The 19,315-nt window shown below is 37.3% G+C and overlaps 1 protein-coding gene across 1 annotated transcript in view; it reads left to right on the top strand.

Annotated features, from left to right (window-relative positions):
• The window catches only part of PPHLN1 (periphilin 1), a 65,631-nt gene that overhangs the window by 32,416 nt on the left and 13,900 nt on the right, over positions 1-19,315 (top strand). The window contains exon 7 of the mRNA XM_009880849.1: positions 2,262-2,402. Coding sequence (XP_009879151.1) covers positions 2,262-2,402 — 141 coding nt within the window. The remainder of the gene's footprint in view (positions 1-2,261; positions 2,403-19,315) is intronic.

Raw genomic sequence — 19,315 nt, 5'->3', positions numbered from 1 at the left:
GACTTCTGAGTCAAAATACAAGTGTACATGTAAAACATAAGACTAGAAAAGAAACTCTGGTTTATTGAGTGCAGTTCCATGCCACGGCAGCCTGCCACGTCATGTATTGCATTTCAGAAAGCAGTTTTCCTCTATACTAAAAATTAAACTTTTGCTTTGGTACTGCAGTAGGTAGATACCTTTTTCCCCAGAACCTTTATTTCATTAATTGTTGTTATTTAATTGCCAGTTTATACCCATTTGTTCCTGCCCCTCCGTGTCTTCTACCGCTTGCTATATTGAAGTGTGATTATAGCCCTTTTCAGTCTTTGTTTTGTTATGCTGCTTTTGGATAGGATGTCTTTTCTGGCTTCTGCTATGTTGGTGGAAGATGTATTTGTCATTTAAAACAAACCAAATGTCCCGTAATGTCTTTTTGTAAAATAGTCTGGTTTAATTCTCTGATCATTTCTTCTTCAGCTTTCACTTTGTTCTACTTCAGAGGCACTCTTACAACAACAAAATAGTACCTACTTTACAAAGTCACATCTTAAACTTTATAATTGACTTTGTATTTTATATTTGTTTGTAAATAATTTTGGGGAAAATAAAAGCATCTTGGGAAGCATCAGACTTCCTCCTTGTATTTCACGCTTGTGGAACCTAAGGGCTAGATTAGAGAAATGAACTCACTGGATCCATATTTATCTGAACTTTTAAGTCCTGTCCGTTGATGTAAGGGTTGAGTGCATCAACAGTTTCTTGATACCGGACAGGAAGATCCAGTTGGATAAATAAACTGCTTATTTCCCTCCAGGAAAAAGAAACAAACAAACAAAAAAATGGGGGGAGGAGTTGGAGTGAGGAAAAAGAAGCAGCAAACTGATCCAAATATGAATGCTGTATGGAGGAGAACACATGCATGGACATTTCTGAGGGGTTCAGGAGAGTAACAGTGAAGAGAAATGTCACTCCTGTTCTCGTTGAGGAGAAGATATTGCAAGGGAGGAAAGAACAGAGTTGGCCATATGGAGAAGTGTTGTTTACAGCTTCCTCTCTACCTCACAGAAAATTGCAGTGGCAAAAAGATTCAAAATAAAGATTCAAAATGAAACAATTGCAGTTGATTATGGCAGTGTGAGGTGATTTATTGCCTAAGGAAGTGTGCTACAGGAATGCTAATGAAGGAGGCGAGGCATCTTATTTTGAGTCCTGGAAGAAAGGATCCTTCTCGCCCTGATTTAGTTGCCTGGCATGTATGAATTGTGACAGTTTTTAACTTTTTCCAGTTTATCTTACATAGTACTTAAAAGTTGAACTTTGTGTTGCACTGAACTTTTCAGCAGCCTTTACTCCATCTTGGGCATTTCATGATTTACTGCAAATTTGGGATGCAATCTTAATGGTTTCTATTGCTCTAGTGCTCATAGGACCACTTAAGCTTTCTTTTTTTGTCTAATGCTTTTCTCTTTCGCATTAGTTAAGTCTGAAGATTCTCCACCTTTTTATTTTTGAATAGTAGAAAAAACGTTTATGCATATTCCTCAATTCTCAAATCTTATTCCGCTCCCCAAAATTAACTATTCTATAAATCTGTTCCATAATATTGCATATAAATATGCTGTAGTAATTTCTTCTCTTTTTGCATCATCTATATGGAATCCTTGGAGTGGGAGTCTGTTTTCTTTAGGGCAGGGATACTGTCTTAATCTCTGTTTTAGAGAGAAGCTTATACAATTCCAGTACTTCAGTAAGATTTCTCATATTATCAGGAATCATCTAAGCACATGCTTGCTTTTGCTATACAGTACGTATCTCTGTTTCTTTAATGTTTAACCTGTGGCCCTGAATGCTGCAAGAGTTCTTTCTGACAGCATTTTGATTTTGTCATTGCAACTTTACCTTTGATTTTGTTACTTTTATCCTTCTCCAGAAAGCAAATCCTGCTTTCATTGTGGATTTCTTGCTAGCTGGTGTTATAAATATCACGTATACAAGTTCCTTCTCAGCAGAAGGGTAGGTAAAGGTTATCTGACATCATTGTCTTTACACAGTAAAGACTGAGTCATAGTTTGGTTTTTTTTATAGTGTCACGTTTTCTACATGTTTAAAATCTGTATTTCTGTATCAGTTAGATTGTAGCAAGAATACTTCACTAATAGTCTCAATGAGCAAAGTCATGTCTAAGTTAATGACTGTATTTGGGTTTTTACTTTTGCTCTCACACTTTAAAGTTTTTATTTTGCTCTGAAAACTCTGAATTATTATTTTTTTTTTATTAGGCTGGATCTTCAGCTCCATTATACATCGAACAAACAGAGGAAACAGAAACAAATATAATGGATAGTACAGAATTATATGAGGATGGTCAGCTGCTTGGCCGCTCAAAAGCAATTGCAACTAAGACGAAGGAGATTGAACAGGTGAGTCCTTTTGTCACCTGTGTCATGGTTTGATCTGCTAGAAATATGTTGATTTATTTTTTCCCTCCTTGATGTGTAATATGAATGTAACCTGATTTCTTGAGATGATGTGATCGTAACATCTCCAGTCTATTTAATTCTGTACATTACTGAAGAAGTGTGGCATTTAGCTGCACTTGGGAATTAGTGGTAGTTTTCTGTAACTTACATGCAACACCTGCTGTTTTGCAAGCCAAGAAAATGACTGCTTCTTTGAATAATTGTTTCAAAATCAAATATAATACAGATGATTAGAAATATAATTAAAAAGTAAGGCTTTACATGAGATCAAGTTATCAAAAATTGTTTTTACCGTGTAATTTCCTTAAATATATACAGTTTGGAATTGAACACTAGAAGCTTCCGGTTGGGTTGAGTTTTCTTGTTGTGGGGTTTTGGGGGGGATTTTGTTTTGTTGAGGTTTTGCGTTTGGGGTTTTTTAAATCAGCTTTGAATCTCAGTCTCTGTCAATTCTCTGAAGATTAAGTACCATTAAGTTTTGCTTTGACTACGGTGTTTTATATCTGGATGAGGGAAGGATATTGTGTTCAAAATTTGTATTCTTGTCTCTTGTGTTGAGTACTTAAGGATTGATTTAATACAAAAAAAAGATTTCTATTACTCTTCTTGTAACATTGAGTTTTTGAGGAGCTTCAATGGGAGTTTTTTCAAGTATTAATCTTTAGTACCACGTGGATATATTGGAAATTATCCACAATAACCTTTTCAATTTTATTTGTCATAAACAATCACAGTTGTTTGTTTCTATAGTTTTATTACTTAAAATTGAGAGTTTAGAGATTTTTTCTGGCTTGATCTTTCTGGCCTAAATGCAACTCTATCCAACTCTGGAAATTGCATTTATAGTTTGTAATTTGGGTGGGCGAAAGAGATGATTTTCTTCAAATTGCTCTGATTTACAATGTTTTCAGTGTGAGGCTGGGATGTGTGGAAGGGAAATACAGATCACTTTCCCCTTCATGATTTTCTCATAATAACATCTTCAAGAAAATAAGTCTCTGGTCTTGTTTGAGATAAGCTTATTCCAGGTCTTCGTTTTCCATCTTAATTCTAGTGGCCTTTGTTCAGTTGCCTGTGAGCCCATTTCCTGTAATGTAATACTGGTGCTCCTTTTTTCTTGACACTTGAAAAACAACTTTCTACTCAATGTTTTTTGTTTCTTCTTTTTTTTTTATTTTTTCTCTTAAAGTTCACTTTGCATAATCGTGTTCCTGGTGAGCATGGCTTTGCATGTGTGCTGGGCCAGGCTGGGATGGAGTTAACCACAGCATGCTCTAACTGTGAGGGTCATGATGCAGTTTGTTTATCCCTGTGTGTCTGATCACCAGGTTGCACATGGACTAAATCAGCTACTACCAAATGCATAAACTTATGACTATTTAAAAATGACAAACTGAAAAGACTAGGAGCAGATTTTTAAAAAATAGCGATCGTGATTATTTAGCCTGATGCTGGTGAATCTGTGATTTGCTTATTTCCCGTGAAGATCTTCCCCATGGTCCTCAGGACAGGTTTGTAGTGAAGACAGATGAAAATTTGGGTATTAAAACCAAATGTTGTTTTCAGTATGATCTAATGTTATTATGTTTGGTAGAATTTGCACTTATCTCTAAGGAAATCTAGATTATGTTCTGTAAAACAGAATACTTTTAGGAACTTAGCTCAGAAAAGCCTGAGGAATAACTTAAAAATACTTGGATTTCATAGAACTAGCTTCTCCTGTTGTTGATTTGAATATTGAAGCTATCAGCTTCTACGGAATTAAAATAAGATTTTAGAGTGATACTGGAAGCATCTTCAATACATCTTATTAAACTGAACAAGATTTTTTTTTTTTATAAAATCAGATACTGTGAATTTTTTGAGAGCTAGAAAGATATGTATTTAATCATTTAAACGTAAGACTGTAAAATGACCTATGTGTTATTCAGATAAATGTTTAAAAGTAACTTCTGCTTCAGCAATTTAAAAAAAAAAACCTAGAAAACTTATTGTCGTGATAATCCTGATGCTTTTCATAATTGCGAAGTACTGTGAATCTCCCTACCGTATATGGAAGCAGTCTCTCTGTAGAAATTCGTACACTGTTCCGTTGACTTTGAGCTGTCAGCATCTAAAAGTAAATCCGGTTTAATTCTGTGTGGCTTGAGTTCTCTGCTTTTGACAAGGAATGAAAGAGGGAGCAAAGAGTGGAATGGAAACAAAATTCACAGTCTTGTGGTGAACTGCTTACTAAAGGTTCTTTGGATTAAATTCTCAATATAATTTATACTGGTTTTACTATTGTTTAACTGAAAGTGTGTTTCTGGTTTTTACACGGTAAAATTAGTCTTTAACACGCAAATTTAATACTATTGCTAGTCATGGTGTGTTGTTTATATAGATGTAACGATTAAATCTTAAAAGTGAACTGTAGGCTGTAATACACTTTAGGAATAGGAAGACTGACTTGATAATGAAATATAGAATACATTTGTAAGAAAGCTTTTATATAATTTGTTTCTGATTATTTGTCTTGAAGACTCAAATAACAGCAGAAAAGTTTTTTGTTCTTTGGACTTTTTTTACAGTTGAATTTCATTCAGGACTTCAAAATAGTGTCTGAATACCTGGTTTTAATGTATTATTTCTGGAATGTAATTTTGTGGAAGGATTGCTAAAATAAAGTACTTATTGCAAAGAGTTATGCTGCGAAAATGGCAAAGTTATAATCCTTCTGCAAAGTGAGATTCCTGAAAGACTGATTTTCAGTCTTCATGGGACATCTAATAAAGTAATAAATTAATAAATCAGGCAGGGTACAAATAACTTCTTGTGCCACTGGGTATGCGTCTAAGAATCGATGAGGGTCCAGCTAGTGTTTGAGAAAGCAAGGCTTGGTTAGAAGGCTCGACCCATCAGACCTCTTCTGCTTCTTTCTCCCAAGTTTTTCTGCTTTCTGTTGGAGCACCCAATTTAGTGGTGTTTGCTTTTCAGTTCATATTTATTCTTACCATGGTTCCCAGGTATTCTTGCTGTTCCAAACTCCTCTCCATATCCATCTGTCTCCAAAGCTCCATCCAGGAAGAAGAGTAAAATTTTCCAAATATGTACTTTTACTTCATAGTATGGTACTATTTCAGGTAAACCCAGAGGTAAAAAAAGTGCTGATGGAACACATACAGTGTCGCAATGAGTAAATTTGTTGCTGTACAGCAGAGAAACAGACAGCCTCATGCCCTGGGCAGGAGAGGAGGGGTGGCAGCTTGTGATGTAGTCTGTTTTTTCTCTTAAGAAAAAACAACAGCAACAAAAAAAAAAAAATCCCTTAAGCAATGAAATGAAATATTCATGCAGGTGTTCTGTTTAAATAAATCCATCTCTGTATCTTACGTATCGCTCATATCACTCTTTTGTAAAGTTTCCTCTGCCTTCTCTCTAAGTTACAGTAACACAATCACCAAATTCAGAATTTTAGATGGAATGTGGTTGTAAACGGTCGCTCTGCTTATCAACAAAATATTTGTATATTATTTGTTGGATGGGGGACTTACTGCAAGCATTCATGTAAAATCGTGTAATTTGAAGAAAAATAGAATTCTTTGTGTGCTGACTATGACAGGATGAAAATTGTCAAAAAAGCGCTAGTTGCTGTTTGCTATTCTGTGACTATCTTTTAAGAGTCTGCAGTTGCTTTGCAAGTATTAACTGAAGCTGACGTAGAGAGGAGAATAGAAGTTGTGCTAATGGATGAAGGCTCGGAAGAATACAGACACTGTTCGAACAGAACAATTATCTGTTTGACTCCCAAACTAGAAAAACTCCAAAGCATATGTTTGATTTGAAATCTGCCAATATTACTTGGGAAGAAAGAACATGGTTGAAGATGCACAGGCACTTGAGAACGTTGCTGTACTGGGACTGCAGATCTTGGGAGTCTCTAGTCTAGTCTTTGAAATGACAGGCATAGTGGCAGTATCATCCAGGTTGGATGGGACCTTACCTGGCCCAGTCTTCTCTTGAAACAGGGCCTTAGATCAGGTCATCCAGGGCTCTGTCGAGTCCTGAATGTTTCCAGTGAGGGACACTCCACTGATTCTCTGGACAGCTTATTTCGGTGTTTTCTGAGCTCAGCTGCCATCACAGTCCTGCATGCTGTTCTCCAGAACATGCTTTCCTTCCGCCAAGGACATGGTTTCTGCTTCCTGCTCCACTTGGCAGTTTCCCGTCCCTATCTTGAATGGTGGAGTCCCAGCTCCTTGCTGTGGTCCCTTGTTTTTGCTGGCTTCACCTGCCTATCGGGATGTGCTCCACCTGGAGTGGGCTCAGCTGCTCTCAGGGAAAGGTTGAGTTCCCAGGACCCTCTGGCTCTGCCATTTTGTGGTTGGTAGAACAGGAGCTTTCCTGGCACTTCTGCATGGCAGGTACTGGGAAAACCGATCCCTTCCATCCTGGTGCATCTTCTTTTCCATCTTTGTGCCTCTTTGCACTGAAGGAAAATCCTGCAGCATTGATGTGCGTCTCGTGTTTTAATATATCCCATGAATTAGAGTCTAGATCCATGATGTAGCTTTTGACGTTCTATTTGTAAGCAATCAGGAGCTTTGGAGAGTCTTTAAAAATAAAAATGGTGAGGGAATTAACTTTCTGGGTTGGTTGTTTTTTTTGAAGCTAGATATTTCCTTGTGCCTTTGAACATGCCTTTCCCTCTTTCCTCCACAATTACAATTTTGAAACTTGGTGTTATACGTTGTCTGAGCATGGGGGGGTAGAAGCCCATTAAATAGGTGTTTAAAAGATTGGTCTGGGTACTTGAAAACAGTGTAGTAGAGAATTTTGCATTGGTATGTCAAGGTCAGTGGATGTCCATAGGTTGCTGATGTGACAATTTCATGCGCTTTTTTATATTTTTGCATTTAATAGCATGCAATATACATTCGAGTATTGTTTGGGATTTCTTTAGTTTCTGTTTTTATATAGTTAAGGATCAGCTTATGCCTTTAGCACGTAATGTGCTGAAGTGTGTTTTTTTTTCGGAAGTGATGACAAATATGTCCCTGGTGTTAAATTCAGAATTGGAGCGATTCAGCGTTGGTGTTACACAAAAGGCTATCTCTTTGTTGTTCCTTTATGAGCATGAGTAGCAGGGATTCTTGAAATGTCTTATCTTGTCTAGACATCAAGTCTGCAACACTGTGTTAATTAGTCCATTATTATGTGTCCAGTTTCTTAAACGTTGCATATGCAAGTTGAAGTGACATGGATTACCTCTGAAAATCTATTCTTTTCTGAAGACAAATTTTACCAAATGAGCCAAGTAACTTCCTGGATTTTTGGCAAAAAATCAAACCTCTAAGTTTCTGAATGAGATTTGACACTCAGACCTCAATTTGTGTATTACCACAGAGCTCTGGCATCTAAGAAGGAAGCATAGGACTTAATACATTCATGAATGCTTTTTTTCTTAATGGAATTACTGGCTGACTGGGTGCTTTCGTTCAACAATATTTTTAAATGTTCAGCAGAATAATATTTTTAAATGTTCAAACATTTGGATTAATTGCTTGTTCACTTGACTTACTAAATTAATATTATTTAACAGCCCTCAGTATTAATGAGCTCTTAGCCTAATTTGACAGCCTTCTTGCTGGAAGATGCTGAAAATCACAGATATTTCTAAAGCTTGCATTTGAAACTTTGTAGATACAGTGCATAGAAAGAGGGAAAAATGGGTGTGTGGCTTGGTCAACAGGCTGTCCAGATTCTGTTTCCAGATCTGCTGTCTAATTGCTTTTCATTTTCAGGCAAATTACTTAAATTTCTGGCTGAGAAGTTGCGGTTAAGTAAAAAAAATGGTTCGGTTTTAGCAGTTGTAGTGTGTGTAGTTTCGGAAGAACTGTTTCTTGTTCTCCTGCTTTGTCAGATCTCTTGTTCTGATAAATGCTATATAGAAATAACTGAATTGTCTTTGTATATATTTAACAGTTTTTAATGGGACCCTGTTCCCTGGAGGTGCTGCTCTGAGGAGAGACCGACAACACACAAAGTGAAACTTTAAGTTGTGAGGATTGAGTTAAGAAAGTTTTGGTTTTAATGTCAGACCATAAAGAAAATATACAGGCATTTATGTCACGATAAAATAGTTACGATTTCTGTAATGTATGGAAGTGTACTGTATGCCTTCCTCCCCACCCTGTCCTGTGTCCATTGCTTGTTTTGTTTTGCTTCAAACAAAAACTGTTTTACAGTGCTTCGGCAGCGTAAAGGTGAAAGAAGATGTAAATACAAGGTAACTTCCATACATACTGGCTAGGAGTAAACTAATGAGAAACCGTGGCAAGTGTATCAGAAAAGTTTTAGGAGTTCTGGATATGCTAGATTAAACATTTAAGTTTTAGCAGTTGTAGTAAAATAAAGAAAATAATAAATTGGACTAATGGGAATCCAGGAAGGAGTAAAGGAGGCTGGCAAAGCTGGCCTTGGATATACCTTTGCTTTTGACTTCAGCTGAGCCAGGGAAACAGGTTGCCATTTCCTTAGATTAGCTTGTTCGTCTGCTTGTGCTGTTGCTCATTTCAGGCAAAATTATCTAGGTTAGAAAAAATTCCCTAATTAAAATATGAGTTAAGAGGTTGGTAAGTTGAGTGAAGCTGAGGGAACTGGAACGGTAGCTAGAGAACACATTAAAGGATTATTTCTGATTATGGATGAGGTCAGACATGCTTTGTTTCTGACGGAAGTAGACCAGACAAAAGTAACAGGCCAGTAAAAGATGGGGAAGCTGTTGATTTTGGTTCCCTCCTAGCTTTTCTGTTGTCCTTCAAACCTTGTGTACTTAATACACAGTAGCAAGGTCTTAATGATGGACTCATCATCATCAGTCTAATTTGATTGGTAGCGTAGTATGTATCATGCCTCCTCTGAGCTTATGTTTATTTTATTTAAATGTAAGATGTAATTAAGTGGGTTAATTTATTTTTTCCTAATCAAGAAAACATTTGTCTCAGGTTTTGGTATTTTGCCTTAGGCTTCTCAGAAAAATTGATGATGATTCCTTTACTGAACTATATCATCTGCCTGTGATCTTGTTTCATCCTTTTGGGGTTTATTAGTTTCCTTTTATCAGTACCCCTCTCTTTGTATACGAGGCAACTCATTTATTACTTTTTACACATTCTTAGGCACTTTTTCTTCTGTATTAATTCTGACTTACTTATTTTTCTGCTATCTTTTAATATTTATTGTAGACTTCCTTAATTTTTACCATTGCAAAATTAAATCAATTAAGTTGTGCTTATTTGCATCTTTATAGTTCACACTTGCCTTAAGTCTTTTTTGTGCTGCGATCTTTCAGTTTTCTAGATCTGAGGCGTTTGTTAGAAATCTGCATTTTTACATTTATTGGGACTGCACATGTTTATTGGGACTGTAAGATGGACAACATAAAAGCTTTCGGTCAGTATTCTCATAGTATCATTTATTTTCCTTACAAGTACATTGATTTAAAGCAGGATACTTTTAAGAGGATGTGAAAACTTAAACTACTTTACTTTTCTTGTGTTTGGGTCATAGAATCATTATGGCTGGAAAAGACCTTTAAGATCATCAAGTCTAACTATTATCTAACTCTGCCAGGCCCACTTCTAAACCACGTCCCTGAGAACCATATCTAGACGTCACCATGCTTTACGTTGCAGTTCTTCACTTTCCATTTGTTTTAGCTGTGTTCTCTCTTCCCTTTCCTTGGACATTAATGGGTTATTTGGCATTTACTGCAGTGTTCATAATTACAAACTGCTGAATATGCAAAATCAGTGCAACTCACTCATTTTACTTCAGCACCTGAAGGTATAGTTTAATAAGAAAATGTATTACCACATTTCAGCTTTTTGCCAGCAGCTTTTTTTCATTGGAAAGCTGATAAAAATTGACTGTTATTTAATATGCAACACTCAGAGGGATACTTTTAAGAGAACTAAACACCATAAATGTACCATACAGTAACAGTAGTGTATTTTCATTCTTAGAGAGACTCTAATACATTAGATAAAATTCACCTGTAGCATTCTATCATTATCTATTTATGGAAGATTTTTGTGTTTGACAGTTCATTTTGTCTTACATTTTTTAATGTAAACAGTTTTTGGCCTGTGCTGAGCACATTATTTTGAAGTTGGTGAATGCTGGGGACTCAACCTGTTGATAAATGTAGTCATGGATACAGTTTTTGATGGAGTGGTGCTTTGTTTATGTGATCAAGCAGTACTACAGATTGCAAGATCTCAGAGAGGACTGTTTGCTTACAGACAGGGGATTGTATACCTATGTTACAATTTCATGGCAGATCTCTGGAAGACTTAAATGAGAGAGTGTTAGTAGTTAGGTACTTGATAAAATTGCTGGACTTGGTTAAAACCGAAGAAAATGTGAAAGCTGTACCTGTTTCACTCAGTGCCCAGCTGTTCAAATCTGAAATACAAGATCCACTTCTTGGTCAGATAAAGTGAAAATCTAACGAGTTGTCATAGAATCATAGAATGGTTTAGGTTTGAAGGGACCTTAAAGATCATCTAGTTCCAACCCCGCTGCCATGGCCAGGGACACCTCCCACTAGACCAGGTTGCTCAAAGCCCCATCCAGCCTGGCCTTGAACACCTCCAGGGATGGGGCATCCACAGCGTCTCTGGGCAACCTGTGCCAGTACCTCACCACTCTCACAGTAAAGAATTTCTTCCCAATATCTAATCTAAATCCACCCTCTTTCAGTTTAAAACCATTACCCCCCGTCCTATTGCTATGCTCCCTGACAAAGAGTCCCTCCCCATCTCTCCTGTAGGCCCCCTTTAAGTACTGGAAGGCTGCTATAAGGTCTCCCCGGAGCCTTCTCTTCTCCAGGCTGAACAACCACAACTTGTTCAGCCTGTCTTCATAGGAGAGGTGCTCCAGCCCACTGATCATCTTCATGGCCCTCCTCTGGACTCGCTCTAACAGGTCCATGTCTTTCTTATGTTGTCCATTAAATAGTATTTCTTCAGTCAACAGCTTGCAGTGATTATTTGATTTTAAATTTCTTGTTCTGTTGTGAGAAACCAGAAGAGCTTAGCAACAGGATGAAAGAAGACTTGGAAACTATGACACTGAGTAGAGTAGAAAGAAGAAAGATTAGTTTCAAGAGATGATGGGTGTGAACAGGATTGGAAAAGACATTAGGAAGAGAAGAAACTCTCTAAAAATGTGTGGGCCTTGATGTATAATTAGGAACTAATTAAGAGAAATTGCCTACTGAAAAAGCTGTCAGAATCTAAGATGCTTGGAAGGATAAGCAGCACTGACAATGGCGAACCTCCTGAGAAAGCTGAAGGACCAGGAATGATGAATAGTCTGAGCCTTGATAAAGGCAGTACTTTCTCTGGGAGTGAAGGTTATTGGTTTTTTGTGTGTGTGTTTTTTGTTGGCGGTGAGGTTTTATTGTTGGTTTTAATAACTTGAATTTAATTTAGAGAATAGAGAGAGCCTCCTCTCCAACTCTGTCTCCAGCTTATTCTTGCTTCAACAGAAGGGCATTGGAAGACTTGAGAGGTGGTTTTAGCAGTGGTGTTTGATTTTATTTTTGAACTGTTTTAAGAGTGGAAGATAAAATTCTCTCTGAGTCGACTCATTGCACTGAGGCTTAAAGTTTCAACTTCTAGTGTTTTTATTTCTTATAACCCAGTGTCTTTTGAACAAGGCATCTTTTGAATTTGGAGAAATTCAGAGCGTTGCTGCTAGGGAAACCTGCTGCTCCCTGGATTGAAACAGTGAGAATAGGATCAGTCCCATATACCTAATAATTAAATCCAGAAATTTAAATTGCCTCAGAAATAGCTATAGTTCAAAGACTACTGTGTATCATCTATACCCCCCCGACACTGGTTTCACGTCAGCTCTATCAGTGTTCCTGATACAGCCTGCGTATTGATCTCCTGACAGACCTAGAGATGAAATGTGAATCCCAATGGTCCTTAAAATAGGATCTATGTAGGACTAAGGGAGAACAGTGTCATGAAGGAAAGGTTTCATAAGACCATATGTGATGATGGGAAGGTGGTAACTGAGCATACATGCAAAAACGCCTGGTAAGTAGCAAATGAAATGTAGTGGCAGGAAGGTAGGTGACAGGAAGGACTTGATGTTTGGCAGTGAAACTGGTTTCCATTTTTCCTGCACTGACAAGAGCTTTCAGGCCTCGGGAGGCTGAAGTAGACAGTGACAGAAGAGTATCACACAGACAACCTGTAGGTAGGGAAAATCTGCTGAAGCGTGAATCTCGTTTTATGGTTTTTCATTTTTCCAGATTGTAGGACTGATCTCAATGTAACAGAAACTTGTTTTGTAGATGTCAGTTTTGCTGGTGTGTGTAGTTTAATCCTCTAATCCATTTGTAATCTGATTTGTATACAACACCGATTCGTGTATAAACATAGGATCCTGTGACCAAAGACACTTTGGTGACAGGTTGTATTCGTCACCTGGTTCTTAAGTTTCTATTTCTTTTTATATTCTGTATCTCAGTGCCTAGCCTGATGTTTTCTTTCTTCTCTGGCAGTTGTTTCACTGAGCAGGTTAATCTCAATATGTTTTGAAGGTGGATAGGCTACATTTCTTTTAATAGCTTGTTCTTTTCTGTGAATATTAGTGATTTGACAGCCATTAATTGGGTGGCATTTAGAAAGCAAGCAAATTATTTAAAATGGAAAAGCTACAATTTACAGAGGACTGTTATATGGATTTTGTTGAAATTATTCTGAGTGCATGTAGTATTTATATAGGTTTTTACTTAAAAGCTTGGCATAGAAAGTATTCACTTGCTCTGACCTTTAAAACATAAGGTAATCTTATAGTTCTTTTTCATAGATTTTTTTATTTTTAGAAAGATAATTCCGTAAGGCATCAGAATTGGGAACTTACTTTCCTAAATGATATGGGAAAAAAATCTTTTGTTTCATAAGTTGCTTATGCATGTGCTGCTTCTGTAAGTTAAGATTATAAAAACATTAGATTTTTATCTTGGGGTGTAAATGACTAACGCACATTATCATTTATCACTGACCTACAAGGATCACTTTCCTGTTTTGTTTGACTCTGATTTGCACTGATGTTATGACTTTCGGTCCTTAGTGATTGTCTGGACATACACTAGTATGGATATCACAATGGCATGCTTCACAAAATATGGCAGAAAAACAGGGACCAAGATTCCCCACAGGACAAAGGTTATACTATGCCTGTTTTTCTGTGGCACTTTGACTTTGAAAGGCTAATAGAGTCAACCTGACTTATAAAATCACAGAAGTTGAATACTGAAAAAATCAAGTGAGTCATGTTGCTCATGGTTCTTTAGCTTCTCATGCTGCTTGAGAAGGACTGTTTATAAATTAATTTTCTGAACTATTGAACTTCCAGTATTGCTCTGATTAAGGCTAATAACCTGTAGTAGATAGGTTTGATACTGTTTCTCCATGGTTTAATTGGCTTGCTAGCAGTCTTTACCCCTCTCCTGTCCCCCAGATAGCTTAAATACTTGGTTTCATTACAACATGAAATGTTGTACTTACGTGGGTACTGTGTGTACTTACTTGACCATAATTACTCCCCACAAGCAGTTCGCCACCTTAGTATAATAGATGATTTGTATATAAACTTTTGGTCGCGTGCTACCTAAATTAAAAAAAGAAAAAAGGTCCACATAAGCATTTTTAAACACAAAATCAGAATAGATTAGGGTATGCTGACACAAGCTTTTTGGTGATCATCTTAAAATGGGCAAATTTCCAGTTGATTACTTTTTTCTAACTTGGCTTCCTGGAGAAACTAGCTTATGCAATCGCAGAGTATCTGTGCTCTGTATCTCTTGACTCTATTGTCAGGTTTCAACTAAATTCAATTTAGGCATAAACCAAGTTGATTAATTGTTACAAGCTTTATGAAAATAGGCAGTAGCAGCAACTATGAGTTCGGTGGAGAAAATCCATAGTACGATTGCACCTCATTAGACATTAGAAAGTCCCCTTAAGTAAGTGCTGCAGTTGTTTTCAAATACAAAACAAAAAAATAACCATTGCATACCTCAGGTGCACATTACAAAGAGTTTGGTGGCAACCATAGTTTAAGAAATTACATCCCTGTGCTGTACCATCCCCTGTGCTGGCACAGTAGTCTTTGTGGGGCCTGGATATGCATCCGATCAGGAAAAAGAATTAAAAGTTTGCAGATATTTCTTTAACCAGGTCTCTTATGTTGTGGTTCCTTAAATGTGCCTGCTGCCACAAGTGAATACCCACACTGTGTTGTGTGTCGAGGTACTACCATCTCTGAACATTTAGTATCTTGAAAGCACTGGGTTAGGCACTCAAAGTTATTTAATCATCAGGCAGAGATCTATAGAAAGTGATAGTCTTTGGTAGTTTTAGCGTTTGCTTAGTAACCGTTTCTTTTTGGTCATAGGGTAGAAAAAAATTCTTAAAAAATTATTTAATTTCTATCTAAAACTGCCATGCCCAGAACTCTCTTCTACCTTTAGTACACCTCACCATCTTCGAATTTCAGTAGCCTTGGTTCTACATGTTTTGGAGAATTTACTCATTTGGGAGCGCTAGTGCTTCAGTAGACACCCTCATGACAGCCTCTTCCAGCTGCTCCAGCCCCTAAAGTTCTTGGGTAGGTCTTCAGAGGAAAGAGCAGTCACAATAACCAGTATTTCTGGTACTGAGATAGCTCAGTTTTGTGAACTAAATGGTTCCTGTTAATTAAAACTCTAACCTCTTACAGTTCATTAAAGTATTCGCACTTTTAGGAAAATGAAGATCAAAAGGTTTCTGAATGGTTTATGTATTTATTGCTTGTCAGCTAATGTGATGAAGAACTGGAAGTGTGCAATTATAGAGAAATGTTCCCACACCGAGGCGCAGCTCACTGTGAAGTAAAGCTGAATGCCCTTTTGAACACGTCTGCTACCTGCTACTGAACAGCAAAGTTACCACAAGGACTCTGTTACAATTTAAGATAAAGATGCCTCTTTATTCATTTTGGGGGGACCTGTGAGCTGGATGCAGCCTCCTTAAAACCTGTAATTAGATGACTTCTACAGGTGGGACAGTCTTGCCCATAGCTCTCCCATCAAGTGGATGAAGACTGTTACCTTCACCAGTTCTTGGCAATAACTGATGCACCCCTCCATCACCAACAAAAATTCAGTTTTTTTCACACAGTTGAAAGGACAGAAAACAGTGTAGAATGCATGTGAATCTCAAGTTAGGAATCTTCCTGTCAAAGTTTCTTCTCTATGGAGAGAGGTGGATCATACCAAAGGGAAGACAGGAGGAGGACTGGATGCAGAAGAGCATCCAGAAGGCAGTGGCAAAAGGATGCTAGAGTTTCTGAGGAAGAGGTGGAGTAGAACTATGTCTAGCTGAGGAATGAGGTGACCTCTGAATTGGAGGGTGGAGGAAATCTGGAAGAGATGAAAGGATTTGTGGTGACAGGAGAGGTAGGGTTGGGAATTGGGAGTGTGGGAAGCAATGAATGAGGGTGGGACTGGACTTGCATTCGAAAAAAAAAAAAAGATAAATATTTGTGCCAAGATCAGGAACTGCAGCCAAGAGGGTGGGGAAAAGAATGAGATGGGGAACAAGAGGAACATGGGTGGAGATGGGAATTAATTCCACTGCTCTGAAGCCCATGGGCAAACGCAGTGGAGTTTCTCCCTGGCTGGAGGGTGGAGACGCTACATCATGCAAGAAAACTCGTTGCTATTTCTGGTGCCAGAAACAAGTGGGGAGCAGTCAGGTGCTTCCAGCTTGGTGTCTTCCCCTCTGGTTGCCCTCGAGGCGTCTGCAGGAAGCTGCAATGGTAAGGCAGGACATGCAGCGTTCCTGCATCGAGTACCTGAAATCGCTTACTGACGAATTTGATAAACATGTCAGTCACTGCTGATCGTTCTGTTGTCCGTTTGGTTCACTTTACTGCGTTTCTCATCAGCTAAAAATGAAAACAATATGAATCATTTCTTAATGTAAAAATGAGTTTTTAATGAAACTATTAATCTGCTTACCTGAGTGCAGGTCTAGCCATAACTCAGAAATGCCCTGATTAATTTTTAAATACTTTTCTTAGTTTTTCCTCAAATTTACTATTAGGCGTAACTACGGCTCATTGTACAATCTTCCTTTTTCTTACATTGCTATTGCAGGATGTTTTCTTGCAACTATGTGTTTGCTAAAATCAGAAGCAAAGATAAACTCTAACATTCTGTTTCCTGTTTCACTGAGGTCAGTTAGTGCTTTTTTTTTTTTTTCCCTTTGATTTTCTAGTAACAGGATACCCAAATGCTTAACTCTGAGCTCTGGAAAGCTCTCTGACTCACCATTCATTTGGTTTAGGCTATTAGTTTCTTGAGCCCACGTGTAAGCGATAGGTGCTTTTAATAACACAGTGAAATGTTTCATAATACATACAACAAAATTATTGGTCTTGTTATTCTTGCAGTCTCCTTTTGGATCGCAAATTACATCTGCATTCTAAATGTGACAATTATCATCTGTACACTAGGAAATATACAGTAAAATGGTTGTAGTATTGAGTCATTAGCAGACCGAATCCAGATGTAATTAATCTAAAATTGAAAATTTATATGTGATATGATAAGACAGACTCTTAAAATAGTTTAATACAGTATGCATTCTTGGTCTGTGAATTTTCTATATCATTTGTCAGCCAGTATTTGGGGAATGGGGGGTGGTCAAAAAAAATCTTGAGTTGAAAGTAATTATATGGTCTCTCATGACCCAGATAAGTTAGCAAAGAAACTCTGGTTTAGGAGTGTTCCTTTCTATTTTAAGCGGGACGGACTTTTTGCTACTAAGAAAAGCATACATCATTATAATGAGCTGTCTCTAAGGCCTTTTAATCTGTGTAGGTGTTACTCATGTCGTGGTAAGCAGCCACAGCAGTGATTCTGAATGGAAGTGTCTCGACTATGGTAAAGGTTCTTCCCTCCTTGTTCATTATATTGATCCAAATACTTTTTTTTTATTGATGGGAGAAACAAAATCTTTGCACGTATGTATTTCTGACAGTGCAGTGAAATTGTAAGTTAACTCCTTGCATGTCTCTGTGCTCTACATTGGGGACTTCCAAGAACATAACCTCTGGTTTGCAGCACAACTTTCTTTGCTCTGTGTGTGGACCAGTTTGTTTGCATTTTTGAATCTTGACGTTTATAGTAAAAATGATCCTTTCTACCTTAGGAAAAGCAAGATTCGATCACTTACAACCCTTTTGTTAAAATGATACCGGATATTTTTTGAGAGTCTAGTTACTTTATAATTACGAAGTTACTTTGTAGTAACTCATATTTCTTTTTCTTGGGCTCCGTTTTCTCTTCAGTCTGTTGCTGTTTGACTAAGTGTTTCTGTATAGTTAGACTAAGTATTCTTGAAAAATATACGTGCATGTTGCTGAAGCATTATAATAAGATATGCAGAGGTCTGTTAGGGGTTTGGTTTTGTCCTTTGTGGATCAGCTAAGATTTTAAAAGAGGCAAGGTCCTTTAACATGGTAACTGAGTCTGAATACTCAATGTTCTCATGTCAGGCAAGGTATTACGCATATGAGGGTAGAAGCTTTCATTGGTATGATTGCAGTTCATTTCAATATGAATTGCTCAGCATGTATCTGTAACGCGCGAGCAGGTAGCATTTTACTGTATTCCTTAAAGATACTGCATTACATACCTAAAAGCTCTGAAAGAACCTGTGTGCGTATGTTTGTAATGTAACAGTAGGCAGTGTTTGTTTCTGTTCTTTAAGTAATGTTTGCATTTAGTTATGAAACATACCTTTTGTTTGTTTTTTGTATTTGGTAGAAATGTGTGAAATGTAAATACGTTTATGCCACAAGGTGATAGGCAAAGATGCTTAGATAATTCAGTTGATGTGAAATATTTTTTCAATGAATTTCTGATTTTTTAGAGAGCTGGGTTGTGTGAGAGCTTGAGCGAAGACTTGCCAAGGGAACAGGGAAGACTCGGATAAAACCGTGGTAGCGGAAGTGAAGGTAGTCGGAGGTAGTAGTGGTTCCTTTACTATATATGTATTGGCCAACTGCAGGGTCCTTGGAGCGGGAAGACTGATTTGGCTTTGTCCACAGTGTAGTTTGCTGAGCAATGGAGAGCTAAGGAGGACAAAGAGAAGAGGTGAACAAGTGAAAGAGAGGTTAATACTAAGTTGAGGTAAGATGAAGCGAGTCAATGGATCATATTAAAACTAAGAAAGAGCTCTAAGATCTGGTTTCAGTGCATTGCCACCAACAAATGGAAAGTGTTAGTCGTACTTTCTTCATTAAGAGTGTAAGCTGCTGACTTACCCTGCAGAAGGCAACTTTTTTCTTTTTTTTTTTTTTTTTAATGAAACAGTTACTGTTATAATCCTATGTGGTCCATGGTACTCTTAAATAAATAAATAAATGAAATAATCCTTTGTTTAGCATGTAAATCAATTTTTTGTGGATACTAATCCTTAAAATAACAAAATGTCTTACCAGCTGATTTGAAAATAGAAAGTTTGATATGTTTATACCCTTATGTGATTTAAAAAAAAAAAAAAACAAAAAAACCCAAAAAGCACATTGGAATTTCTAAATTATCTGAGAAAATGTCATTAATTTTCATTGTGGTTTTTTATTTAATTTGGCTTGCTCTGTTCTAAATAATTAAAATCTTTTCCTCATTTAATTCTGTTTCCAGACAGTATAGTTCAGCCAGATCTTTATTAGCACGAACTGTTTTGTTAAAAAAAAAAAAAACCCAACCAAAAACGTTCTGGAAGGCTGCATGAAGG

The sequence above is a fragment of the Charadrius vociferus genome, unplaced genomic scaffold (assembly GCF_000708025.1).
Source record: "Charadrius vociferus isolate BGI_N301 unplaced genomic scaffold, ASM70802v2 scaffold52, whole genome shotgun sequence".
Taxonomy (NCBI): domain Eukaryota; kingdom Metazoa; phylum Chordata; class Aves; order Charadriiformes; family Charadriidae; genus Charadrius; species Charadrius vociferus.
This window is presented reverse-complemented; position numbering and strand designations above follow the sequence as displayed.